The 26,224-nt window shown below is 53.0% G+C and overlaps 11 protein-coding genes across 11 annotated transcripts; 5 read left to right on the top strand and 6 right to left on the bottom strand.

The window, feature by feature from the left end:
- Positions 1-800: 800 nt before the first annotated feature.
- Positions 801-1,831, bottom strand: Z520_02999 (uncharacterized protein; the record flags this gene model as incomplete). Its single annotated transcript, XM_016773512.1, has 3 exons — positions 801-991; positions 1,053-1,292; positions 1,357-1,831. 3 exons carry the CDS (start codon positions 1,829-1,831, stop codon positions 801-803), a joined length of 906 nt encoding a protein of 301 aa, XP_016635569.1.
- A 1,450-nt stretch (positions 1,832-3,281) lies between these two features.
- Z520_02998 (uncharacterized protein) lies at positions 3,282-5,113 on the bottom strand (the record flags this gene model as incomplete). The annotated part of the gene is made up of 4 exons (XM_016773511.1): positions 3,282-4,003; positions 4,054-4,337; positions 4,393-5,023; positions 5,083-5,113. The coding sequence occupies 4 exons, from the start codon at positions 5,111-5,113 to the stop codon at positions 3,282-3,284; spliced, it is 1,668 nt and encodes a 555-aa protein (XP_016635568.1).
- Positions 5,114-5,576: 463 nt separating this feature from the next.
- On the bottom strand, positions 5,577-7,537 carry Z520_02997 (uncharacterized protein; the record flags this gene model as incomplete). Its single annotated transcript, XM_016773510.1, has 4 exons — positions 5,577-7,109; positions 7,163-7,248; positions 7,309-7,340; positions 7,392-7,537. 4 exons carry the CDS (start codon positions 7,535-7,537, stop codon positions 5,577-5,579), a joined length of 1,797 nt encoding a protein of 598 aa, XP_016635567.1.
- Positions 7,538-8,851: 1,314 nt separating this feature from the next.
- Positions 8,852-10,861, top strand: Z520_02996 (uncharacterized protein; the record flags this gene model as incomplete). Its single annotated transcript, XM_016773509.1, has 1 exon — positions 8,852-10,861. One exon carries the CDS (start codon positions 8,852-8,854, stop codon positions 10,859-10,861), a length of 2,010 nt encoding a protein of 669 aa, XP_016635566.1.
- A 682-nt stretch (positions 10,862-11,543) lies between these two features.
- Z520_02995 (uncharacterized protein) lies at positions 11,544-14,133 on the bottom strand (the record flags this gene model as incomplete). Its single annotated transcript, XM_016773508.1, has 2 exons — positions 11,544-13,217; positions 13,519-14,133. 2 exons carry the CDS (start codon positions 14,131-14,133, stop codon positions 11,544-11,546), a joined length of 2,289 nt encoding a protein of 762 aa, XP_016635565.1.
- Positions 14,134-14,928: 795 nt separating this feature from the next.
- Positions 14,929-16,958, bottom strand: Z520_02994 (uncharacterized protein; the record flags this gene model as incomplete). Its single annotated transcript, XM_016773507.1, has 4 exons — positions 14,929-16,132; positions 16,234-16,509; positions 16,583-16,611; positions 16,665-16,958. 4 exons carry the CDS (start codon positions 16,956-16,958, stop codon positions 14,929-14,931), a joined length of 1,803 nt encoding a protein of 600 aa, XP_016635564.1.
- A 980-nt stretch (positions 16,959-17,938) lies between these two features.
- Positions 17,939-19,063, top strand: Z520_02993 (uncharacterized protein; the record flags this gene model as incomplete). Its single annotated transcript, XM_016773506.1, has 5 exons — positions 17,939-18,122; positions 18,210-18,346; positions 18,417-18,598; positions 18,727-18,878; positions 18,978-19,063. 5 exons carry the CDS (start codon positions 17,939-17,941, stop codon positions 19,061-19,063), a joined length of 741 nt encoding a protein of 246 aa, XP_016635563.1.
- A 265-nt stretch (positions 19,064-19,328) lies between these two features.
- Positions 19,329-19,904, bottom strand: Z520_02992 (uncharacterized protein; the record flags this gene model as incomplete). The annotated part of the gene is made up of 1 exon (XM_016773505.1): positions 19,329-19,904. One exon carries the CDS (start codon positions 19,902-19,904, stop codon positions 19,329-19,331), a length of 576 nt encoding a protein of 191 aa, XP_016635562.1.
- Positions 19,905-20,636: 732 nt separating this feature from the next.
- On the top strand, positions 20,637-22,562 carry Z520_02991 (uncharacterized protein; the record flags this gene model as incomplete). Its single annotated transcript, XM_016773504.1, has 7 exons — positions 20,637-20,877; positions 20,978-21,212; positions 21,279-21,532; positions 21,595-21,713; positions 21,781-21,960; positions 22,045-22,112; positions 22,181-22,562. The coding sequence occupies 7 exons, from the start codon at positions 20,637-20,639 to the stop codon at positions 22,560-22,562; spliced, it is 1,479 nt and encodes a 492-aa protein (XP_016635561.1).
- A 980-nt stretch (positions 22,563-23,542) lies between these two features.
- Z520_02990 (uncharacterized protein) lies at positions 23,543-24,323 on the top strand (the record flags this gene model as incomplete). Its single annotated transcript, XM_016773503.1, has 2 exons — positions 23,543-23,758; positions 23,832-24,323. 2 exons carry the CDS (start codon positions 23,543-23,545, stop codon positions 24,321-24,323), a joined length of 708 nt encoding a protein of 235 aa, XP_016635560.1.
- Positions 24,324-25,422: 1,099 nt separating this feature from the next.
- Z520_02989 (uncharacterized protein) lies at positions 25,423-26,013 on the top strand (the record flags this gene model as incomplete). The annotated part of the gene is made up of 1 exon (XM_016773502.1): positions 25,423-26,013. The coding sequence occupies one exon, from the start codon at positions 25,423-25,425 to the stop codon at positions 26,011-26,013; it is 591 nt and encodes a 196-aa protein (XP_016635559.1).
- Between the last annotated feature and the right edge of the window lie 211 nt (positions 26,014-26,224).

The raw sequence follows: 26,224 nt of genomic DNA, 5'->3' as shown, positions 1-26,224 counted from the left end.
TCACGCCAATCACGAGTTGATTGCGGCTTGCCGAACACACTGCCGCGGTCCGCAAGCTGATGGTGGAAAAAGCGGTGGCTGGTCGATGGCCCTCCTTTACTCGTAAGAAAGAGAGATCTGGCACACGAGCTCTGTAACACGCAAGAACGAGAAGGGAAAGTCAAGCGGTGCAGGTCACGAGCTGTCGAACAATTGGCAAGTGGTCACGAGATACGTCGTCTACCGAATATTGGCTGTCTTATACAAAGGAAAGAAAAGTCGAGGCCAGCTCATAAGCTCAGTCAGACTTGTCAGAAGTGTGGAGTAACATTGACATTACATGAGATCTATATATTGGTATCGGGTGTTATTAGGTCAAGCTCTCCATCCTCTCGTACTAAGTACCCCAGTTGGCGAGATGCTTATACATGGTATCTTGGGTATCATCGCGACGTGATTAATCAGACACGGGCCGCTCCTCTTCCTTCTGCACGACTCCTTCAATTATTAGTCAAGTATTATCATTTCGTTGAATTCTTCCTTAGTCATCTTGTAACGAGTGACCTGTCGCATTACCGGATTCGCGGGTTTTTGGTGGGTTGTTGGTATAAAAAGGAAAAATGGTTTGGGTATCGTTGTTAGAGATCCGGCCAAAGAAGTAGGGACCTCCGGCTTGACAGTGAAAGGGGATACTAAGAAACCCCTTGGCAGCATTCAGGCGAGGAAACATGGTCCGTCGAATTTATCGAAAATTGGGCTGGTCCAGAGCACTGGGCGGATCTGATCCTCGGGCCTGCTGTTGCGGCGACATAGCCAGCCGCTTACACAGCGCTGGTGGCGGTGGTATCGGCGGCGGCGGGGGCAGTGACACCCTCGCCGGCGGCAGCAGCCTCAGCTTGCTTCTCGGTCACAGGAGCAGTACCTGGGGCGGCATTGACATCGCGGATGTGGATGCCGAGGCGCTCCATCTCGACGTTGCGCATGCCCCAGATGAGGAAGGCAGCGGTGACAGCTAAGGGCAAGTCAGCATATGCAAACGAAAATGAGTAAGCGCTCGGGACGTGATGACTTACGCTTGATCAAGATATCCAAGACACCATAAGCGACGGCCTCAGAGTCGGGAGGGATGACGTTACCACCCTCGGAAACACCCCAGATGATAGGGTAGACGATCCAGAGGGAGACGACCCACGCAGAGACTACAGTGTAGACACGGAGGATATCTTGTCCGAGAACGCGGGCATAAGCACGTCCCTCGTAGATGAGGGCGAAGCCGACGAAGAAGAGTGCGACAGTTCCGAAGGTGAAGAAACCTGTTGATATCCCGAATTAGCAATCTTGTCACAAATACCCCGTGTCACGTTTTGAAGCACATACCCCACTTGTATTCGCTGTGGACGAGAGCACCGACGAGAGCCATAATGACCCAGACCTCACCCATGAGCAGGGTGTACAGGAGAGTCGAGGTGGGGAGACCGCAGGTCAACAACAACAGGGTAAACAGGAGGGGAAAGGTGATGAAGTAATCGATGTAGCGGACGTAGAAGATCTGGCGCATGTCGCCGTGAACGTTGGGGTCGCTGCGGACCCATTCAACCAAGATGGCGGTCCAGCCCAAGTTGGAACCCATGCAGAAGTACGAGATGGCAGGGATCAGAGTGAGGCCAGCGGCGATGTAGTAGAGCAGACGCTGGGATCGCTGCTTGAAAAAGGACAGGGCCATGAGGGCGAGGGTGGAAACGGTCATGACCGAACAAACAGTCCAGTACCAATCACTACCAGCGGCAGTGATGTGGTTGTTGGTAGTCACCGTGTTGGTGAAACCATTGTGTCGGAAGACGTCGTTGCCCATCTTGAAGAGAAGTGTTTGGCGGAGGTGGTTTGTCGTGGGGGTCGATTAAAAGTGATAGGACTGGATTTGCAAAAGGACTGTTGGCCTCCTAGGTCGCTGATTCTGTTGATGGAAGTGAGAATGGATACGCTGCTCCGGAGCGGAAGGGGGGTTTAATAGATGAGTGTCTCGTGCCTTTGAGATACGGACTGCCACGGATAGCAGCAACGTGACGTCGATTCGCTTTGATCAGTCAACTCAAAACAGTATGCTGCATTGAGAGGAAGTGCCATCCCGGAGATTCCTCGAGAGGGCTCCATGCCTTGACGCTGCCGTAGCAGCCGGGTGTCGAGGGAATCTTCTGGCAGAATGTAAGCTCCCCCTGTAAGGTTTTCTCATCTGGGGAGGGTCATCTGCCCATCGAGCTGCAAGGCTCTGGGTAGGGCCTTTGTTTTCATGTCCCAAACAGGTGACCGTCTCCAAGCCACCCACGCATTAGCTCGACTTTCTGTTGGCATCGGAAACACTGCTCTGAAGGGTGACTGGCCGCAGGGCTCACAGCTGGTTAGTTCAAACGCCCGGGCTGCATTCGTGGTGGTCTGAGATTTGTCGACGCTACCGTGACTGTCATTCGATGGTGCCGACAAATCCATACCCGTATCGCCGCTCGGATGTCGTCGGCTTCGACCCTTTGACAGCAAATGCAGGCTGATGTCTAGTGCAGACCGCCTTGACTTGGATGGAGGGCATGACTGACCTCAATCGGGTGGTCGGACTTCCATTCCTGTGGCGAACCGGAGAAAATTGCGAAGACAGCTGGCGTTAGGCTTAGCCGGCATTGGTGGGCGATCATAACATGTCAGCGGAAACGGCCCAAGGGGCGAGCTCAGCAAGGCCATCTCATTACCTCAGACGAGAAAGGACAGCGCCAACCAGGGTGCCAGTCATCCTGCAGCGGTTAGTCAGAGGCATTTTGTCGGAAATGCTGGGAGCAAGGCTCTACCGCGAAAACGTTTGGAAAGTTAGGAGCAGTCACGCCGCTAGCGATTCGACGGTGGTTCCCGGTGATTCCTCGATGATCGACGATCTTGGCACTTGTGGTGCTTTGTTGGTGAATGAGGTCATAGCAGCGCCGACAGCCTGAGTCACTGACTCATCCGTCCCGGAGAAATATCCGAAACGTCCCATGCAGCAAACTTGCCCAACGGGGCTAGTGCATAGCAACCTCTCGCTGTTTTACGCTCCCCATGGCTGAATGGCAGAAACGCCGCCACAGTGGCACGAGACTACAGGTACCTAGCAGTCCAGGTTGCTAGAGAGAAATTGGCAGACACGGAGTGAAAACGAGTAGACGCCAGAGACCGTACCTAGGAATAACTTGGGTATATCCTGACAAGAAAAAGAGATGGAAGAGTTAACGTTTCATACGCGCCTCGCTGTCTATTATTGTCCCCCACTTCTATATCATCCATCATCTAGCGGCGAGCATAAGCATCACCACCAACGCGAAGAATACAACAATAAGGGTGTGCACGAGGTCCAAAGGAGGCTTTCCCCACTTGTCCAGATCGCTCACCACCCTCCTCTTGTGGTTTCCCGGAGACCACGGCTTGATCATGCCAAGGTCGTCGAGGATTTGTTCGCTGGTGATCTTGCTCCCAGCCAGCACAATCGGCACACCGGTTCCTGGGTGAGTGCTGGCTCCCACAAAGTACACGCCTCCTATTGCCGCGTGTTTCGTCCCGGGCCTGAAGCTGAGCACATTAAAGAACGAGTGGCTCAATCCAAGAATGGCGCCCCTGTCAAGATTGAATCTGTCTTTCCACGTGCCCGGCGTATTGACTATCTCGTGAACCACGTGGGATTGAAGATCGGCCCCTGTCCGGAGACGAATCGTTTCGAATACTGCGTGCCGAGCTTTTGCAACCATAGACTGCCAATCCTGCGCGCTTTGCGGGTTGAGGCCCCGATCAGACTCTCCCTCCAATAGGTGACCACAGGGAACGAGCACCACCACGCTGTCTCGATCCTCGGGAGCGGCGCTTGGATCGACACGCGAGGGCACATTGACATAGAATGAGGGCTCTTTCGGAATCTGTTGTCGCTTAAAAATGTCGTCGAAGCTGTCTTGGTAGTCATCGGCCAGGAAGACGTTGTGCGTGTGGAGCTCAGGGACCACCTTGTCCATGGACCCTGAATGGCTTAGCTTGGGATACGTAAGGCTTCGGCAGTAGCGGACTTACAGTAGAATGAGATGCTGGAACAAGAAGCCGGTTTCTTCGACAATGTTGTGGCTTGATGAGAGGGAGATAGCAACTCGTTGTAGGCATAGACGAGATCGGCGTTGACCAAGACAAGGTCGGCGTTCACAACTTCTCCAGAGGCCAGCGTAACGCCCGTGGCGCGCTGGGAATATCCGTCGACATTTACTCGAGCAACAGGTGTCGACAGTCTGTATTCGACCCCGAGACGTTGCCCAACTCGGACCAAAGCGTCCAAGACTCGATGAAACCCGCCTCTCGGATACCTGCGCGCTCGTTAGGAGCCAAGCTACGGAAATGGTTGTATGATGGGAGACTGACCATATGCCTTCCGCCAGTTCGGTATACTGGAGCAGGCTGTAGGTGCCAGGAGCTTCAAAGGGACTCATGCCCATATACATGCTCCCAAAAGTGAAAGCCCTCCTCAGTCTCTCCGTCAGGAAATATCGCGCTGCCCGATTCCATATGCTTTCGAAGGGGTGGAGGGCCATAAGGTAGGGCAGGAAGCTCGGACGGGCCATTGCCCATATTGTGGAGAAGTTCTTCCTCAGTACATGAACAACACTAGCCTCGTAGTGAACATGAGCCTCCTTCATCCACGCGAGGTATCTCTCAAACCCCTCTTTTCCCTCCCAACGCTCAATCGTCTTCTTCATTTTGGCAACATCCGTGGACAGCTCAATGCACTCCCCATCGCCGAACCAGACGTTGTAGTTGGGCTCGCATTTGAGCAACTCTACCCCTTCGGCCTCAAGGGACGTGTCTAGGTCGGTGAAGGTTTCCTCGAAGAGGTCGGGCAGGAGGAGGAGAGAAGGGCCTTGATCGAACCGGTGGCCATCGTCGTGTATCAAGCTGCAGCGTCCGCCCGTATGGTCGTTCTTCTCAAGTACGGTCACTCGAAAACCGGCTTTGGCGAGTCTGGCAGCGCTGGCAATGCCGCCGGCACCTGCGCCTAGAGTCTCGGAATCAGCAATTGACGAAGACCGGAAAACCCCAGTCACACAATCTCACCTACGATGACAGCGCTTTTTGGCTTGTTCATATCTCGGAACTTATCCCCAGGACTGATAGAGACTCAGAGATCGAGTAGCGCGTAGAGATCAGGTAGGGAGACATAGTCTATACTCTGTTGGCGTAGGGGCGTAGAGTCAATGACAACATGACTTTGGTTTCCCAAGCCATCAGCATGTGGCACTACTTTCGGGCTCATTCGGTCCCCGGTCAATATTGGGCGCAACAATCATCTCCATCTGTATTGTGATATTAATTAAGTTGTGAACAGAACATGGTCGTGGTTACAAAGAAATTAGCAAAGATGAAAGCAGGGAGCTTTGATATCCAAGGTTAAGATCTGGATCTGATATCAAGCAGTCCCCGCACGCCACACGCTAGTCGCAGGGAGAAAGATCCTCAATGCGACCTCTCAACCTGATCTGGACGGTGCTTTTGGCCAACCTCGAGCTATGCACATGAAGGATGAAAGTGAGAAAGTAAAACCTCTTCCATCACACCGCACCCTTCCTTCCCATCATTGTCTTCCATCCAACCCATATCCTCCTCGACTTTGGTACGCTTGCTCGTCCCTTCTTGCCGCCACCGGCAAATTCCAAAGGCCTGCCCTGTCGCATTGCTTCACGCATTACCCTGCCGATTTCCATGTAGCTCTCGACGGCGACCCGGATGCCACCTCGCGCATAGTATGGCAGCGCTTCGATTGCATCTCTATTCTCGGCATAGATCGTGAATGCAACGTCCAGTATCCTCTTCCGATGACGCGGGATTTCCTCGGATAGAGCTTCGGATGAACGTTGCGTGGATTTATCAAGCCAATCGCTAGGAATGTAGCATCGTCCGGCATCGGCGTCTGTCTTGACGTCTCGGACAATGTTGACGTACTGCAGTGCTCGTCCCATTTTCGCACCAGCAGTGAGACACTTTCGTTTGGTTTCTGGGGAGGTTGCTTGATCGGGATCGTGATAATAGACAAGATTTAAACAAAGTTCACCAACCGTTCCTGCAACACAACTTGCATATCGCTCAAGGTCGTCGAAATTTTGAATTGGGGGATTCTGTCTAGATCCAGTGTCAAAAAATTTCTGATCGATCCGAAAGCCATCGAGAAGCGAGTAGAGTGGCCCAGAAGGCAGTTTGTCCGTCGGAAGGAGTCGCAGGATTGTCTGCGCCTCGGGCGGGAATGGATCGAGGGCCTGCTGCAAGTGCTCTTCATCCCTTTTTGGCGAGTACGCAACATCCAGGAAATAGGTGAAATGCTGCACCCATTTGCTTGCCTCCGATGCAGAGGGCGCATCGTCAATCAAATCATCAGCCACCCTGCAAAATGCATAGAGAAGTATCAAGTCGATCCTCAGCCGACCAGAAAAGACACCCGAAGCCAGATAGAATGATCGGCTTTTCTTAGCAAGCACCGTAAGTGCAATCCGTAAACCCTGTAGACGCGCGGTGTCATATTTTGACGTGGCCAGAAATAAAGCTTTCAACATCAACGTTGGAGCTGGCAGGCCGGGAACGGTGGGGAAGTGACCAGGAAAGGCGTCGAGGACAGCCACGGCATTGTCAAAGGCAATCCCGCCCCATACTACAAGAGTGTTTGTCAGAAGGAAGAAGACGGCTTCTTCTAGTTCCAGATGGGGCCAGATTTGAATGCCGAGCTTTGTGCCTGACTCAATGCTCCAGGTGCCCCTGCGGAGAGCCAATGTGTCAACGATCCACAGATATAATGTCGGTGCAGCGATAGGTAGCCAGGTTGTTGTCCATGGCAATGTGACTAGTAGTTGGTAGGCAAATGTCCAGAGCATCAGCACTACTGGGCCTGCCCAGATCAAGATGAGTCGCATGTAATGGCCTTCGGCAGGCCCTTCTCGCAGGATTGGAATCACCAAGCCCAACCCGAAAACTAGCTGGCCTGCTCGCTTCCAAGCCAGTAGTGACTTGCCAACGGGGTCCCGAAAGTCGGCCTCATTATGCAAGTGAATTGCGGTGAGGACCGGCTTGCTGAGAAGGATCTGTAGGCAAGTGGCCTAGTCAGGATTAGCAAACTTGCCCGTACAACAAACAAGGGGTAATGGCTTACAATATAAGTCTGAATGCTAAAGAAGAAGACCTCCTCGACCGGAATAGCAAACAGCGTTGGCCCTATAATCACATCTTGCGGATATGCTTGGCAAAGTTAGTATTAGCTTCAAAGCCCTGTACCACAATAGGAATAAATGGGCATACTCCAGATCCTGGTTCTGATAAGGTGCGAATCCCTTGACCGGTTAGTGTTTCCCAACAGTTGGAGGTGCCGAGCTCGCTCTCACCAGGGAATTGTATATGTGACAGCGACAAGTTGAAGGAAGCATATCTTGTAGATATCACGTCGTGTGAACAGAGGGCCCAGGATAATAGACAAGGCTATCGCAAGGGGGATGGTGTAAACAACGTGTCTAGAGCGGACACAGGACATGTTAGGGCTTGCAGAGAAAAGTTGTCCAGGGGTAGAACAGCCACATACACCAACGCATAGTCGTACATCAGGACAAAGCTTCCGATCGTCACTTGAGGGCCTTTTGTGCCTGCGAGGGAAGTTCAGATGTTCCTGTCTCAGTAAAAGCTTTCGGCAACGGTAGACGCCATGATATACCAATCAGCCGTGCGATGTCAACGGGAGGAGCAGAGAATCGGTTGGGATTTTGAGAAACAGTAAATAGCTAGTCGCCGAGCATGCAGCCATAGCGGAGCACACTCGTGCAGAGTTCTGCTGTAAGCCGTTGAAATTTCTGGGATATCATGACGCGCACAATTCCAAGTTGGGGATGAGGGCGACGATGAGCGTCGTGGGGGTCAAAGCCACAGAAGCAGATCTGACATGAGGCTGACGGGCCACGGCATTGGAATCTTCAGGCAAAAGCAGCCAGACACTGTCACTGTACGAGCTCACGAGGGACTCCGTACACTAAGGCGGGTTTCTCGTCTAACCTTCCACACATAGTGCTGACAGAATCTACCTAGGTAAGTATTTACCTATGCTTAGCGGTGCTAGCTGCTACGATCGCTCCTTAGCGCAGCACTGTTACTAGGTACCTAATAGGTGCCTAGGGGTATCTAGGTGCTTAGGAATTCGACTACCCGGGCACCAACAGCTTGATGACGACATGATTCCCTATCCTCCTATGCAGCCTGTGCAGTGCCGGGCAGCAGCTCCATCGCTTGTGCACCTGTCAGTTGCTTTTCACCTTATTTTGCTACTCGGTACCTTCGCCCTTCCCCTGCACCCAACCTACCAACCTACCTAGTCAACTAGCTTGAATGAAGCTGTCGCCCACCTTGTCCTGAGGTCGGTGACTTTTAGAGGTTCTGCTTGCATCGAGATCAACGCCTCCCTCCCTGCTCCCCTCTGCGGTTCCATCATGTGAACCTTGGCCACTAGCTGCCGCCAACTCTCCTCCTCACTCCAGGCACCCTCAGGGAAGCAATGGTGTGAGTTTCTCTCTGGTGACTGGCATGTGAACTAGCCCCTTCCCCTCCTGTTGCGTGATTTGGATTTCATACTATAGTATCGAGCTTGACCGTTCGGACTCCCTCGGACCCCGTTCCACTTCAACATGTCCGGTCTAGACTGACGTCGACCTGGCGTGACCTTCGAACGTACTCGCTCTTTGATACAACAGGTCTTCTCGTAAATGTTTAGCAGCAACCAACACATCACCGAACGATCCTGGATCAGGCAGTGGTGAAGCTTTCCACTACTGGCCGGCTCCCTCATATCGTTTCCTCGACCATGACCAAGTCGCTTTCCCCTGTGGTCGCATCAGATTCCTCAAGAAAGCCCACATCCTATCCCCCGTCAAGAGCAAAATCTCCTCGAAGTCGCAAGAGAAGCCATCCACATCCGTACCTCAGCGGCAATTTTGCTCCTTTGCAGAAGGCCCAGAGTCTGAAACCATGCGCATATTCTGGAAGTATACCCGAAGAGCTGGTTGGAGGTGAATACGTTCGAAATGGCGGCAACCCTGTAACAAACGAGGACCTGGGCCGAGATGCACATTGGTTCGACGGTGATGGCATGCTCAGTGGTGTCGCCTTTATACGAACTACCAATGGTGTTCAACCTGAATTCGTCAATCAATTCGTCCTGACCGACCTCTATCTGTCAACCATCTCTTCGAAACACCTGCGCGTTCCTATTCTTCCCAGCATAGCAACATTGGTCAATCCCTTGACCTCATTGTACAGATTTATTGTCCTTTTCTCTCGCAGCATATTGTTTGCCCTACTATCGCGACTTCCTGGCTCAACACAACCCATCAAGAAAATTAGCGTGGCCAACACTGGTGTCTTATTCCATGATGGACGTGCTCTTGCCACCTGCGAGTCCGGGCCTCCAATGAGAGTCGCTCTTCCTGGTCTCGAGACTGTTGGCTGGTTCAACGGGAAGAGAGCAGAAGGAGAGCCGGGCGCCGTCGAAGGCCCGGGATTTGGCGGACACGGATTATTGCAATTCATGAAAGAATGGACGACAGCCCATCCTCGTGTCGATCCGAAGACAGGAGAGCTGCTACTCTTTCACTCAAATTTTGTCCCTCCATATGTACATTATTCGATCATACCTGCGACATTCCCGCCCGCCAGCCTCCCCTCGCCGCTCGAGCGGCCGCTAAGACTGCTGAGCGCCCCTATCCCGGGCGTTTCGTCGGCGAAGATGATGCATGATTTCGGCGTGTCTTCCCACCACACTGTCATCATGGACTTGCCTCTGTCGCTAGATCCATTGAACTTGTTGAAACATAAGCCTGTTGTTGCCTACGACTCATCCTCTCCTTCTCGGTTTGGCGTCTTTCCTCGATATTACCCTCAGCAGATTGTCTGGTTCGAGACGAAAGCATGCTGCATTTTCCACACTGCTAACACGTGGGATGACAATGTGGTTGACAAAGGAACTGGGAAAACGAGGACGACTGCAGTCAATATGCTCGCATGCCGAATGACTTCGGCTTCGCTCGTTTTTACGACAGGTGACATCCCTGCTCCGCAGCTAAAGTCCAACGAACTTGATATCGAGGAAGAACAGTGCCGACTCTACTACTACCAATTCTCATTGGCACACCCCGGGCACATATCTCACCAGTTCGGACTAAGTGCCGTTCCATTCGAATTCCCCAACGTCAGGAAAGATAGAACAATGGGGCAGGCGAAATATGTCTATGGCTGTTCCGCTTCTACAGGTACTTTTGGAACCGCCCTTGGTCGCACTGTCAAGATCGACTGCTTGGTCAAGGCAGACGTTGAGACCCTCATCACGCGAGGCAAGACCTGTTCCCTTACCGGGCGCGTTCCTAATTGTGTTGATACAAGGTCTGTCGATGAGGTCCTTCAATCTCAGGAGGAGGGGGATCCGATCTCGATTTTCCGCCTACCCCCAGGCTGGTTTGCTCAGGAGCCGCACTTTGTGCCACGTGAAAGCGGCACTCGTGAAGACGACGGGTGGCTGCTGACCTACGTCTTCGACGAATCACAGCTGGACCCATCTGGGGAATGTCGTCCGGACGCCAGAAGCGAGCTGTGGATCATTGATGCCCGAGACATGAAGACGATCGTCGCTCGAGTGTATCTGACGCAGAGAGTGCCCTACGGCCTGCACGGCAACTTCTTCACCGAGGACCAGGTCAAGTCGCAGCGGCCCGTTGAGACCATCCGGGCTATCAAACAAAGGGACCAGGTCCAGCGGCAGGCCAGCTGGTGGCTGGTCTTGAGCGCCTTGAGGGAGAGGCTAGAGATGGCCCTGGGATAATGCTCGTATATACTAAAAACAAAGCGCATACAATGTGACATGTGACATACCAGATATGCACCGGTGCCCTGAGTGGTGTGTTATCTACTATGAAGTACACAGCGTAGCGTCGTGAAGGCTGTTACTACCCGTACTATGCATTGAACGTCGACATGCCCTTTGAAGCACGTATCAAACCAACAACCAACATTCCCGAACCCCCCCTTGCTAGGGTAAAGGCTACTGTCCCAACTATGACCGCCTCGTCATAATCATGGCGAATCGATCCCACCCCAAGAAGAACACATTGCTTGCTCTTACACGTACTTTCCAAAAGTCGTGACAGGAACAGGAAACTTGAGAGTTTTGTGGGGGGAAAGTCACCCAGTCTCACTTTTTTGGGGTCTCGGGGGGCTTCTTGCCTGCTTCAAACCTTTTCCAGAACTACCTAGGTACATGCGGTAACGCTACAAGAACAGGCAGATAGGCCCGTCAGCAGGAGGCCATGGAGAAGACAAAAACAAAAAAAAAAGGATGGATTGAAAACTTTTCTGGTTCTCTCGTTTGTCCAGCCCAAGGTTGTGTCATTGACGGCCGCACTAAGCTCCGTTGTCTCGTGTCGTGTCGTATCATCCGTCACATTGCATTTCGCTTCCCAAAGTGATATCCACATGGTATTTATTCACAATCGCATCACATCACATCACATCATCACGCCGGAAGCGTCCATGAACATATCCGATCCAGCGGTTTGGGGGTCGGGCACGTCGACCCAACTGCTCCAGTCCCAGGCCAGCGCTGAGGGGCCGCTGAGCCATTGCTCCGCGGGGAGGCTCATCAGCTCGTATAGGGGTTGCGGGCAGGGGAAGAAGGAATGAGGTTGTGGCTGCTGCTGCTGTTGTGGTGGTGGCAAGTCCATTTTCGCGGCGGACCCGTTGGTGTTGTTGGTAGCCAGGACACCGGTGAACCGGGCCTGCTGGCTGTACCTGACACCGGGCGCCATCGATGGCGCAGGCTGGCTATGGCTGCCGCCAGGAGAAGCGCTGGACATCGGATGTCTGTGGCTCATGCTGTACCTCTTGGACTCGTCGCTGGTGCTCGAGGATTGGTGGTACAACCCCGGGGGTTCTTGAGGAGCCGTGTCGCCGCGGCCGTTGCTGCTCTCGGGGGAACCGAGCGTGCGGCGCAGGATCCGGGCAGCTTTGGCGGAGATGTCACTGCGCGGGGACAGCTGCTCGAAGCGTGCTTGACACTTTTGCAGGGCGAAGATTACATCTGCGCGGTCCGATGCGACCGAGTCGTCTTCCGAACCCAGGAGCACCACGAGTGTCGACGCCGCCAGAAATGTCTGGTAGCCGCCCAGGCCATACACGAACCAGCGATAAGGCAGGAGGTTCTTGTCGCAGCAGAGGTCCTCGTGGTTGCTGAGAATCTTCATTGCCGACATCTTACAGTACTGCCGGCTCTGGAGCACTTGTTCGGGGAACTCGTACAGGGTGCTGTCCGGAGCTGAAGAATGCGGCGGAAGATACGGTCGATGCAGGATGAGCCGCAGGTGACTCGTATAGTTTTTGATGATATAGAGATGAGCGAGATGGTAAACGGGAAGTTGACGAGGGTCGGTGAATCGTGCGTTGTGTTCGTGCTCTTCTCTGGAGATCCGTGCGTCGAGCTCGTTCAGGCCATTCAAGTGCCCATTTTCCCGGGCGAAGTTTGTTATATCGGACGCCAGTCGATATAGCTTGAACTTGAACAGGATGTACGACATTTTGCTGAGAGGTTTTGGCTGAGACTCGTCCACGTGAACCTGCGGGCTGTCGTACATGGAGATGTACTCATCATCCACATCCGCAGGGAGACGTACGTTGGTCGTAACCTTCATTGGGGCAAGATTCCCCAGGCAAGTGTTTTGGACGGTATACAGCAACATGAGGCCGGCCCAACACCGACGCCTCTGTTCACTTCTCACGGGATCTAAGTTCAGTTGAGATGGGTCAATGTGGCAACCGATCGAGACGCAGATGTTGAAGGTGGTCCCCAACAAGGCCCATGAAGGCCCATGAGCATGCGAAAGTGCATATATCAGGAGCACCAAAGCCTGGACGGTGTGCAAATTGTGTCGCCACAGGAACTGGTCTGCTGAAAGGCATCCCATCGCGGCTGCTCGGTATTTTGTCGCCAAGCTTTTGATATTTGCTGAAGCCGTAGCTTCCACTCCAAGATCCGTAAGGAGTGGATCGTCAGAGTCTAACGCAGTGACGGAGATGGAGAGAATCACGAACAGCAGCGCGAGAAATGAGAGGGATACGTCTCCTCGGCATTGGCGAAAGTTGGCATACTCGGCATGGAACGTTGGGTCATGGAGTATGTGAAAGAGCTGTTCGAACTGGGTCAGCTTTCGCTCTCTAGTGTACCGGCTGTGCGAAAGAGCAATCAATCGACGAGGAAAGCAGTAAGATGACATTTCTCCTCTCTTACGATGAAAACGAGACCATATCTGTTTGTACCTACCAACTTCACGAAAAGGGAAAGAACATTCTTTCCTCTCTGTTGCCAGCAGCAACTTGGAAGGTACACATCCTTTGAGCTAGCAGAGGACTGCTCCTAAGGCCTTGACAGACCCGCCCTAGAGAGCTGGGGGATGACTAGAGAGGCTAAGAAGCTTGGGCGACACTTACCGGCGAGAAAACTTCGAAGAATTTATCCTTCAATTCGTCGCACTGCCGTCCTGGAGGCAGAACCTCCAAAAGCGCTCTTCGCGTTGCGAGTGCCTCGCTGGAAAACGGGAAGCTCGACGACATTGGTGGAGCAGAAGCAGATTGAATCAGCTCATTGACGGCGTCTGCATCTGAAGAGGCGAGTCCGGGGACAAATCGTTCATAGCCTCCCTCGGATACCAACACGGTACCGACAATGGTTGAAGTTGCGGCGTCCGAAGGAGCTACCTCGACCTCCGTCCAGGGCGACGAGTTCACCGACGATGGTGGATGGTGGGACAGGATATCTTGATTCGACTCATGAGATTTTGGGGAGGGCTCATGTTGCTGCTCCAGAAGGTAGACTTGTCGCTCCAGGAGGCTTTCGACTCGTCTCACTCTTTGGAGCACCTCATCGGAGCTGGACCCGGCGGCCGCCTGCACATTTTGGCGCAGATAAAAGCACGTATGGCTGAAGCCACGACGGGCGCATGTGTCGCAAAAGGGCCGTTCGCCCGAACATTTGATCTTCCGCTTTCGACAGTTTTCGCAGCTGAGAGGCACCCGAGGTTGCCGTTTGTCGACTTGAGGCGCCATGTGAGACGGGAGGGGTTTCGAAGCCCTGAGGAGCAGGGGCGAGCTGGCAAGGTCTTCAGGTAGCCTTAGAGTCACAATGCCAGCGCCGAATCGAATAGTCAATAGTAGATACAGCAGGCCGTGGTTCTCACGAGAAACAGACGTGGAAGTGAAAGATGAAGGGCAGGATGAGGATGGGGATGAAGCAGGAAATGAATTGCCGGATGGTTGTTTCGTCAAGTTTAGCATCGAGAAATGAAATCCGGGGCGGTGCGCCGGGTCGTTTAGTCAAGGTAATATGGGCGGCCATCAGAGGCTTCATTAGGCTACTGCTAAGCACAACAGGGGCCTAGTGAGCCCCATCGGGCGGCAGCTTACAGGGTACCCGAGGAATGATTCGGGCAGACGGAGCTTCACCCAGGCACCCCTGACCGCCTAGCAGCTTCTAGGGGCTGTTAACTAGCACCACTTCTGCGCTCCCCCGCAAAGTCCCGGGTCGTTTAAGGAAGTAACTACGGGCAATCCCAACAGCTAATTCAGCCACGCCCGTGCTTATGGCGACCTTCAGCTCAGATTCCTGTCACAGCTCACCTCCGTCGAGCACAAAGGACCTCTAGCCCGGGTCGACGGAATGAACCCAGGCGGCTTGAAAGGAAGGACTTCATCTATGTCTATGTAAGTCGTCTAACCCTGATCGAAAGAACGGGCGCAGGCCCTATGTAACTGTGGACTTTTTGCAGCTTTCACCAGCCACCTTGTCCACCTTCTAGCTTCGAGATCCTGGCGCAATTAGGGTCGAAAAGGGGGCGGCTGTGGCTACTGCTTACCCAGGAAGTCGGTGACAGCCGAGCACACACTCTCGGTAGCTTCAAACAGGTGCCAGTGGGCGACATGAGGCAGTACCACGACGTCCTCACACTGAGGGATTTTCTCCTTCATCTTCTTGCACATCTCCGGCGGCGACACCTTATCCTCGTCTCCTGTGATAATCAACACTCTGGCTTTCAGGGCTGAGATGTCCAAGGTGTCGGCGTGCGAGTCTGCAAGTGCTGTACAAGCCTTTGCGTATCCTTCGGGGTCTTGTCCCAGGAGGGAGATTCGAGCGGCTGCAATTGCCAAAGGATTATGTGCCTTGCTGTAATCAGATGTCCCTGCACCAACCACCGCATCCACTACTCCAAGCATGCCCTGATCCCGAGCAAGGGCGGCCCTGGCGTATGTGGCTTTGCTGGCGGCCTCTGGGAGCGGTGAAGGACCAGGCCCTTGTAAGATCAGTGTCTTGACCAAATCCGGATGATCCAGCGCCAGTTTCATCGCAACCAAACAGCCCATCGAATGTGCGACCACGGTCAAGCCAGACTCGGCGTTGATTCCAGCCTGAGAGCAAAGTTCATATGCGTCCGAAGCAAAGGAGGCGATGCTCAACTTGCTCGTCGCGGCTGTTGGCGACAGCCCGTGGCCCTCGAGATCGGCCAGGTGATACGTCCAGGAGTTCCCCAGCCTTGTCATCACAGGTCCGAAATAGTCTGAAGTGCCGCCCAGACCATGGATGAAGAAAATTGGCCGCCCAGCATTGTCACCGCCTTTTCTCTGGTAGAACAGCTGTTTCGAGCCAACAGAGGTCAACCCACGACCTTCGACCGTCCGGGCATTTGCCACGGGCACAGCGGGCGAGACGATGTGGTTGAGGATGGTAGTTCTCGATTCTGGGCTTGCAATCTTGTTTGTCAATGTTCCGAGGCCTGTCACTGAAATCTTGACCTCGTCTCCAGGATGTAGCCACACCTTGGGGTCAAAGCCAAAGCCAACGCCGGCGGGCGTCCCGGTTGCCAATACATCTCCAGGTTGTAGTGTCTGGGCCGCAGATAGTGTCTCGATCAAAGTCGGGATGCTGAATATCAAATCGTCAGTCGTACCTTCTTGTCGCTTTTCTCCGTTTACGACAGTTTGCACAGTGAGCACCTTTGGAAGATGCTCCTTCGGGACGGCTATCGGGCCCATCGGCGCAAAAGTATCAGGCCTGTAAACACCATTAACGGATTTCACGAGGATATGAATAGGATGGGGGACTAGTCCTTCGGAAAAGGATAATAACATTTACACAGGGGGTGGGACGCTCACGATTTCCCAATGTAGAACTGCTTGTGGTCCCGCTGCCGTTCTCGCGCTGTCACGTCGTTGATAATGGTAAAGCCCCAGACATGGTCGAGGGCATCTTTTGCGTCAATCTTGAATCCAGGCTTGCCTACAATGACGCCGATTTCTCCTTCGTAGTCCACCGACTCGGTGAATCCCGGATGGGGGTAGATCTCGTCCCCATCCGCAATAGCAGAAGTCCAGCGCTTGGTGAAGATGACTGGGTGGGTGGGCATGTCGACCTTGTCAGAGCTGTCATAGCTGTAACACACAAACGGTTAGCACTTTGGTCCGCTGCTAGGTATTCAGCCGCCGCTCACACGCAGCACCTTACCCTGAGGCATTGAACTCTTTGGCATGGGCCTGGGGTACATCAGTGACGAGGAACAAAGTATGCCACACTGGATATTCCATACCGCATAATTCTTCCCGACAGCAAGAATATCCCGGCCGTAGATCGGGGGTAGCAGTCTCGCCTTGCTGCGTGCGAACGGTTCTCCTGCTTGAACAATGGCAGCCTCGCCTGCTTCAATCACTTCGTAGAGATTCCTGATCGGAGTGCCAGAGGTGTAGGAAAGGGGTGTGATGGAATTGGAGTCCAGATCCAGATGCCCAATCCGCGGTTGCTTGCTGCCCTCTGGTATATATGATGCATAGTTGGTCAAGCTCTTGCTAGCCGAAGCCGCGCCGCCTGTAGCTGATGTGGACATTGTTTCAATCCCAGTAAGAAACTTCAACTCTGTCGGTCTGCAGAGAGAAACTTCCTATACAAAGGCTTATAGAAGACTTCGAAGCGGTAGAACAATTCCCATCGTCATGTGAACCAGACCTTGTACTTTTGGCCCTGCTTACACGTGTGACATAGGTGGGGGAGATCTGCCTCGATGCAGCTTTTCGAATTGAATGGCAAAGAAGTTCGCCAGTTCAGCGACCGGATATGGGCACCGGTGTGATTACCGGCAACGCGTGAGAGGCCGACGGGCCAGCAACCAGAAGGGATACTCAATGGATATTATTGGATCGTCCGTTGGCTGGATGGATGGAAGGATTGGATAGACTTGGGCATCATTTTCTGCCATTCGTTGAGACACGCCACCGCCTTCGTCCGCCTTTCTCCGCACTATGCTCTTCATCACCATCTCCATCAAGAACGTGCAACAAGCCCATGTTCTTCCTCTTTGCCCCGAAGGTTCCCTCATAGTCTTGACCATGGGGTAGCCAAGAAAGTCTATCACCATGGTTCCCAGGCAGAGAGAGACGGCTCGACCGCTCACAAGCGAGAAACCGACTTTGTTTCAACCCCGCGATTCGGCCCACGCTATGTGATCTCCACGATCAATTGTTTCCGTCGACACAAGCCGCCTATCTCGCTGCCGCCCTGATTCCTTGTTACATGGCGGGAGTCTTGGTCGAGACTATACTGCCGATCAAATGCCCGGTATGATGCCGGGCACCGTCGACGTTCGGAGTGATGCCGCTTCAATGCCACGGCGCGAGAATGGCTCTCCAAGCTGGACTGAAGTAGGTCAGGGACGGTCACATTAAAGATCCCCCAGCAACGCAACACATTTTTGAGCGCATTGTTCTCCGTGAAACCTTCGAGCAAAAAATACAAGCCAGGTGGACTTTCTCGTCTCTCCCCCAGAAGCTGTCCTTGTTGAACGAACTGCAGAAAAGAACGCCCAGCACAATGGCTTCATACGACTCGGCAGACCAGCTCGAAAAGTCTGTTGCCGCTCACGAAGAAGGAGCGCGGGTGGAACGCGTGCGCACCAAGGGCGGCCATGAAGACGACAGAACTCAGCCATCTCTCCCCGTCGTGCACCGGTCATTCGCCAATCCAGCGCCCTTGGGATTGCTCTCTTTCGCAACGGGTACTATGCTTCCCAGCTCCCCGATCCTCCCCAAACACAGAAAAGCGCGTGGATTTAAACTGACATGAGATTTGGTTGTTGGAAAAGGAATATTCTTGATATCTGCCTACGGTGTCCATGTCCGAAACATCTACACCCCCAATGTCCTCGTCGGCATGATAATCTTTTTCGGAGGGGTTTGCCAGTACATAGCGGGCATCATGGAGTTTATCTCTGGGAACACGGTGAGAATCTCATCAACGCTCGCAGATCTTTTTGCTTTTGAATTACTAACCGAGTTTCTCCTTTTCTTAGTTTGGCGCCACCGTCTTCTCATCCTATGGCGCGTTCAACCTGTCCTATGCGATGATCTACCTCCCCGGGAGCGGGATTATTGCAGCCTACACCGACAAGACAACAGGCCAGGTCAGTCCCGAGTTCAACCAGGCTGTGGCGATGTTTCTGTGGGCATGGTTCATCCTCACGGTGATATACACGTAAGTTATCTCCCTCTTCGAAAAGGCAATGCCCAAGTATCGACGACAAACCCGGGCGCACACGCTATTTCCCTCCTCGTAATCACGTCCCTTATTTTGTCGGGAGCTAACTCATGTATCCTAACCAGTGCCGCCGCCTGCCGAGCCTCATGGGTTCTGTTTCTCGACCTGGCCTTCCTGGATCTCGACCTCCTGCTGCTGGCTTGCGGCTACATGTTCAACCGCAACTCGCTGCTCATCGCCGGCAACTCGGTCGGCTTCGTGGTGGCATTTTTGACCTGTAAGTGATCCCTCACCACCCCCTTCTCCCTCGTTACCACTTTTCAACCTGGATGCTGTTTTTTTTTCCTTCGTTGATTATGTCTCTTACCACTTGCAGACTGGGCTGGAGTTGCGGGACTCTACGCGGGAGGCGTTACGCCTTTCAACATTCCGACCTTCCCAATGTACAAGGAGAAGAAGTGAGGTTGACCGAGTACAAGTGCTCGAAAATGCTTAGTTTTGCGGGGTGGTTTAAACATTGGGAAAAAGAAAAACTCTGCAAGAACGGGGAGTCTGAAAGGAGAGATGAAAAGGTCTTCTGCACAACGGTGGGAACGAGTAGTTAAGAGTCATCAGGCTATCGGGCGAAGAATTATACGCACGCATACACAAAAATATATGTAACGGCTAGTAGTATCTCTCTATTCTCTGGATGTAAAATCATTATCCGCTTCTCCCCCAACTCCTCTTACCACCCATCGTCACCGAGGTTCGACAGGCCGACGTATCTGACAGGCTCGACAAACCTGTTCTGGATGCCCTCGGTCCTCCCGATCCGGAGGGCGCGGCCATACTGCTCCATGACATTCTTGCCGTGCAACCGCCAGAACTGCCAGGAGCAGTCCTCGCCTACGAAGCTGAGAATGACCTGCTGACCGCCGGGGTGTTCGGAGATGAAGTCGCTGCAGTCGAAGACGATGTCGTCAATGACGATCCAGTGTTCGTGTTCGTGGTCTTGCTGTTGCGGCTGCTTGCGCTCCTCTCCGCCGTCAACCTTTCTCTGCGGGTGGTCTTCGGATTTGGAGCGCTTGCCGTGGCGGCGTTCGAGGACCAGTTCCTTGGGGATGAAGGGGAGGGCGTCGTCTGATAACGACTCCGGGACGAAGGGGAATTGTCTGCCGATGGTGCTCGAGGGCGAAGGCTTCGTTTCATCGTCGTTCTGGGTCCGGTCCACGTCTTCCACATGGGCAACCTCGCCATCGTCGTGCTTCAAGGGGCCCGTCGGTCCAAATCGACCCCTTCGCGCCGCTTGCATCCACACCATGGCAGTTTCCTTTTCTTGTGGTCTGAACAGAGACCAAGACGTAACGACACAAATCAACAGGGGGTAGTGATATTCTGGTTTTACCCTTCACGATAATATGTGCAACGTTCCGTTCCATATTCAGCGACGTGCGTCAGAACAAGTCGAAGTTATCTCCAAGTATCTCCGTCTCGGTGAGAGGCCGTCAATCCCCGTCCATGCCCGGGCCATCCTACTCGCCACAGATGATCCTTTGTCGTAGCATGGTTGCAATATCGGCACCTTGCTCGGACAAGGAACCCCGGCTGACCATGTCGAATCACGTCTCCCGGACCGTAACCCCTCTTCCTGCAAGACTGAGGTGTTCACTTGACGTGGATGCTGATGGGTGGATAACGCGGGGACTAACTTGCGGGGTGCATGAAGAAGGATCCGGCACCGACGGATTGTGAGTCTGACGACCAACGCGGCATAACCTGATGAGAGGAGAAGACACAAGTCTGCACCTCTCGTTGGGGCAGGTCCCTCGATACCTGGTGAATACTAAGAGCCGGCGAGATGCCACCATGCAGGTGGGAGGTAGTCAGATAGGTTCCTTGCTCTCCCTTTTGCCCGACTATTTCTCGATCAATACCAATATCTCAAAACCACTATTCCTGGAAGTTTCATCTGTGAGGTGGTGGTGCAGAGAACTGGAGGTCAAATAACTTCTTCGAATACCTGTTTTAAATCCCTTCCTTTTGAGCTGCCGACATGGCTCCAGCAAGGATCGTCGAAGACGTTCCGTGGACGTCCCCCGCTTACCAACCCGAGCCTTACGATGGCCCTCCACGCAACGTCGCGTATATTGATGCCATCAAGTTCAACGAGAGTGTGAAACCACCCAAGTACGAGATCTTGGGCACGGACCCCAACTCTAAGATCCTTTTCCTGGATGTCAGTATCTTGGAATGCACAGGAAAGCCACCCTATCGTGGCGACGTGTTCATACAAGGTGAGAATGAAGATTCGTCGCTGGCAAAAGGCCCTTTCTCTCGGCCCATGATCTTGTTATATTCCCACCCGTATTCGCGTCGCTGACTTTCCTCTGCTAGGGGAACGGATCAAGGCAGTCGGCAATGTCGCCAACAAGGACCAGTTGCGGCAAGATCCGGATGTTCGAGTGTTCCAGGGAAAGGGAAGAACATTGATGCCGGGCCTAGGTGACTCGCACACCCACTTCTCCTGGAACGGTGGTGATCTCGCTTCTCTGGGCGGCTTGAATGTTGAAGAGCACACTCTCTTGACCGCCCGTAGCGCCAAATGCTACCTGGATTCCGGCTACACAATGTAAGACATTTCTCCCCCATATCTTTTTGTGAATGATGAGGGGGTCACTGACCTTCGTTTGACAAGGTGCTATGGTGCTGCATCTGCTAAAGAGCGTCTCGACGTCGCCATTCGAGACGCTATTTATGCAGGTGACATTCCAGGACCACGGTCCCTTGCCAATGGCAAGGAAATGGCCAAGCATGACGGTGACCTTGAATCGGCAATCACTGCATTTGCAGACACGCCCGAGGAGATGAGAGAAGTCATTCGACATCACGTTGGCATTGGAGTTGACAACATCAAATTAGTCATGTCTGGAGAAGAGGTAGGGTCCCAGAGTCCGGTTTGCTTTATGCTTGCTGTTGCTGACATGAAATGTAGATCTGCGAAGTACGATCAGCTCAGGACTGCTATTTTACAGACGAGGAGACGGCTGCCTGCGTGGAAGAAGCACACAAGGCAGGTAAATCCATCTGTGCACACGCTAGAGCGAGAGACTCTGTGAAGATGTGTGTCAAGGTGAGCTGCACTGTCCCATTTCCACCGACCGAAACAGTTGAGGCTCAAGCTCACAACATTGTATTAGCATGGAGTGGACGTCATTTATCATGGATCTTATATCGACGAAGAAGGCATGGACTTGCTGGAAGCCGCAAGAACCAAGCATGTCGTGGCTCCAGCTATCAATTGGCTCGTCGCAACCTTGAACGACGCTGCAGCTTTCGGTTATTCCCATGAGAAGGCAGAGCAAGTTGGTTATAAAAAGGTAAGGCTGGCAAGCAAAGCGACCATTCTTTCAAGGTGGCCAGCTGCCTTGAGTCAGGTATGCTAACTCGGAGTCAACGAACAGGAACTTGAGGTGGCATTGCGAGGCCTTCGTGAGATGCATCGGAGAGGCATTGTAGTCCTCCCTGGCGGGTAAGTTGCTCCTGTGGTTCTCTCAATCCATCATCCGTTGAGCCGACGGCTGAGCTGTTACTCTTTAGTGACTATGGATTCGCATGGACTCCCCATGGAACCTATGCTCGTGACTTGGCCCACTTCAAAAACTTGATGGGCTTCACTGCCCACGAGTCCATTATCGCCGCCACCTACGGCGTGGCCAAAGTCATGATGCGTGCCAATGAGATGGGTCAGATCAAGGAAGGAAATTATGCAGACTGCATCCTCGTTGACGGCAACCCAATTGACAACATTGACATCCTCCAGGATCACAGCAAGCTGAATGTCATTATGATCAATGGTCGCGTCCACAAGGCTGGGAGAAAGGAGTATGTGCCGCCGCCTGTAGTGGGACAGGATGAGAACAAGCATCCCATCGTGCCAGATGTCGCGATTCGAGAAGGAAAACCAACCGTACAGAGTTAGTATAGTGGTATGTTTGACGAGAGGACGGGATGTGGTGGAATGGATCATGGAGGAGAACCATTGTATGCTAGGAGATGGGTCTAATGAGTCTTCCATCATTCGCTTTATCTGTGAATCGACCGAGGCTGAGGTGTAATGCCTGGTCCTCTAAATCTGATGAGTGACCATTGTCAACTTTGGACTTCAATCTCCACTCCGCATGAAAGATAAGGCTACTGTCATCCAGGATGAGTAAGGTTCTCGAATCAGACTTGGACGCATATGTAATTGAGAGCTGTTGAGACAGGTTGGGAGGCAGGTTGGGAGGCAGAGCTGGAAAGGGGCGAGGGTGAGAAAGAGGTCGGGTTGTGCTGGATTAGTTCAGGGCACCATTCCCAATCTTGACTTTGAAGATTGAACTGGAGTCTTGGTTTTGTCAATCATGCATCACCGTTGTGTCGCCCTGTGCGAGGTACTTTTGAGCTCGTGGCAGTTATCGGAAATGGATGAAGTCGAAAGCTTTCTTGTGCAAACAAGGTGAGAAGGCATGGAAGGATGAGCAGTGGATGAGTCGCTGCGGACTACGCTTCCCATTCTTTCGGTCCACCGTTTCGGGTTCCGCATCGAGCGCCATGCCGCACAGGAATTCCCTTGAATCAGTCCACCCATCTCGCCATCAATGCTACAGTTCTTGCATTTCGCTGTGAAACTGTGAACCAAATGCCTGGACGAATGCCTTCCTTTCCACGAGCCGTGCAACGACTGGTTGCTCCGACGACGTCCCGCAACTGCAGATCGATACACTCGCAGACGACGCAAGCCCGAATCAAGCCATCTTCCGGCCAGTCGCAGCCACGCAGACATGCCCTGGCATCCCAATGTCTACAGACGCGGCCTTTCTCGTCCTCGAGCCCGAAGTTAAGAGCAGGAGACAGACTGTATCATCGCACAGGCGTACGTATTTTTATCCGCGGTATGTGCCTTCCTCTGACACTTTGCATATGCAGCCATTCTCATTCAGATCAGCGGCGCTCTTCGTCGGCGTCGGCGCAGGCATGATATTTTATTTCACGTTCGAGAAGAAGCGGTTGGAGCGGAAGAGGATCGTGGAGATGAGCAAAGGATACGGGAAACCCAAGGTCGGCGGCCCGTTCGCATTGAAGGACGTCGACGGGAATGATTTCACGGACAAGGATTTGTTGGGCAAATATTCACTCGTACGTCCGCCTCCTGGATCGCGATATGGAGTCCTCCTTCTCCCATGAACTGACTCCTCCGCTCTACTGGCAGATCTATTTCGGCTTCAGTCATTGTCCCGACATCTGCCCCGACGAGCTCGACAAAATGGGGGAAGCCCTCGATATAATCCAAGAGAGAGCCCCGAACACAGTGCGGCCGATTTTCATCTCCTGCGATCCCAACCGCGACACTCCCGATGTCCTCAAAGCATACTTGGCCGAATTCCATCCCGCCATCCTCGGATTGGTTGGTACATGGCAACAGACAAAAGACGTTTGTAAACAATATCGGGTATATTTCTCCACGCCCCCAGAGTTGAAGCCAGGCGAAGAAGACTACCTGGTGGACCACAGCATATACTTCTACGTGATGGACCCTGAAGGTGACTTTGTCGAATGTATCGGAAGGCAAGACACGCCGGAGAGTGCGGCGGCCATTGTCCTCCAGCACATCAAGGATTGGAGAAGGGAGAGGAAGCCGATTGATACAACGCCGCTCCCGTACCTTCAGAAGAAAGAGTTGGCCCCTAGTGGTAAGCAGTGAACCGAGCAGTGGCTGCATCCAGTGGCGACGGAAGAAGGTAAAGGTGTACACAAAACTCCACTTCTTGAAATATTATCCTTCGATGCTCATGTAGGGAAGAAAAGAAATGTATCACCACGGTGAAAGTGTAATTGAACAGACGCAATTAGGAGCGAACCTATTGGTGTACTATATGTTGGGTCTCATGTCCCCTATCTAACCCTGACAGACCCAAAGAATCAAGATCACGCCGTCTCCCATCTTGCATATACCCAGCGTCCAATCCCATTGCTTACCAGCCACTTCATTCTAGTTCCTGGATCATGAAAGTCTTCATTAGGCAAGTACCTTTCTTAATCCAGGCAATCCATATGCAGGCAAGCTTTAGACACACAAACGCCTCAAACTGATCCGTATGAGTGGAAAGGAAGAGAATAAATGGCAGGCGGTGAGACAGACGTGGCTCCATTGAAGCGGGCTGAAGCCGTGGTTTTTTGCAAGATTCGGAATTTTTTGCTTTGGATTTTGCTTGCCCTTGTGTGGGGAGAGTTTTGGTGGGATGCCATGTTGCATTCTTCGGTAGCAAATAAGAAGGCATCTCCGAGTCGCCTCACATTGAGGGGAAGACATGGTTGGGCAGTCTAACGTTAGCTAGCTATTCGCTGGCAAGGAACGGGAATGAAAGAGGCAGGGAGACATCGCCCGAGTTTACCTTCGTTGGAGACTCATTCTGCTGAAATCTGGTCATATACTCGGTACCTCGTATAGGTGTATGAAATGCATGAGAGAGTTTGCTCACCAAAGGGCAAATGTTGAATCGAATGAGGTGAGTTGAGTTGTTGCAATGGTGGTGGGATGGAAGCCGTTGACCAATATGACGTATCCGCGCAGTTAGGGAAAACTGCAACACCAAAGAAAACATCGGGCCCCTCGTTCCGCTACCAGCCAGAACATTTCATCGCAGGTGACTTTGGGTGATTGAGAAATCAACACTGACATGTCAACATGATCGCCAGGATAAGCACACTTTGAGATCGAACCTCATTGATATTCGACGCCCGTTGCGAGAGAACAGCTGCTACTTGTTCTGACCTGGACCTCATTTCCCAACGGATGAGCCATGCCCACAGATACAGCGCTCCCGACTAATGGGACAGATACGTCCTCGAAGCCAACCTCATCTTCCAAAATTGCAACAACCTCTGTCCTCGACCCCTCCAACTTTCCCCAAACCCTGTCCTCCGAAACCATCTACATATCTCTCGTCTACGACCCCCTCGATATTCCAGCGTACTTGCGATTCACCCGCTCCCCGACCGCGGGCGCCAACGTTCTGTTTCTGGGCACCACACGCAACAACTTTGACCATCGCCCAGTCTCCCGACTCTCATATTCCGCCTACCCTTCCCTTGCCCTCAAGTCTCTCTACGCCATTGCCGAGGACGTGCAGAAGAAGCACGGCCTAGAGAAGGTGGTCATCGTCCACCGACTGGGCGAAGTCAAGGTGGAGGAGGAGAGCATTGCCGTTAGCGTAAGCAGCGGCCATCGTGCAAGTGGCTGGAAAGGCGCCGAAGAGATCCTGGAGAGAGTCAAGGCTCGAGCAGAGATTTGGAAGAGAGAGTGGTTCGCGGACACGGGGGAAGTTGAAGAGGGTGTCTGGAGAGCAAACAGGGACACAGACGGACACGGGAATATTCTACGGCCACAATAGGCCGCGTCATGCCCACTGCAAAATGTTGCTGGTGGTATTTACTCCAGTCTTTCTCGTCTCGAAGCTACACTGCGATGTCGTGTTCAGGATGACTTCATCCGCCATCCTGAATGGGGCTGCCAGGTTCGTGAACTACCTGTGGGGTTCCTCCACAGGACCGTCCGCAGCGATGGTAAGTAACGACATGGGAAGGCTCGATCTCATGCTGGCG

This window comes from Fonsecaea multimorphosa (assembly GCF_000836435.1).
Source record: "Fonsecaea multimorphosa CBS 102226 unplaced genomic scaffold supercont1.4, whole genome shotgun sequence".
In the NCBI taxonomy this organism is placed as follows: domain Eukaryota; kingdom Fungi; phylum Ascomycota; class Eurotiomycetes; order Chaetothyriales; family Herpotrichiellaceae; genus Fonsecaea; species Fonsecaea multimorphosa.
This window is presented reverse-complemented; position numbering and strand designations above follow the sequence as displayed.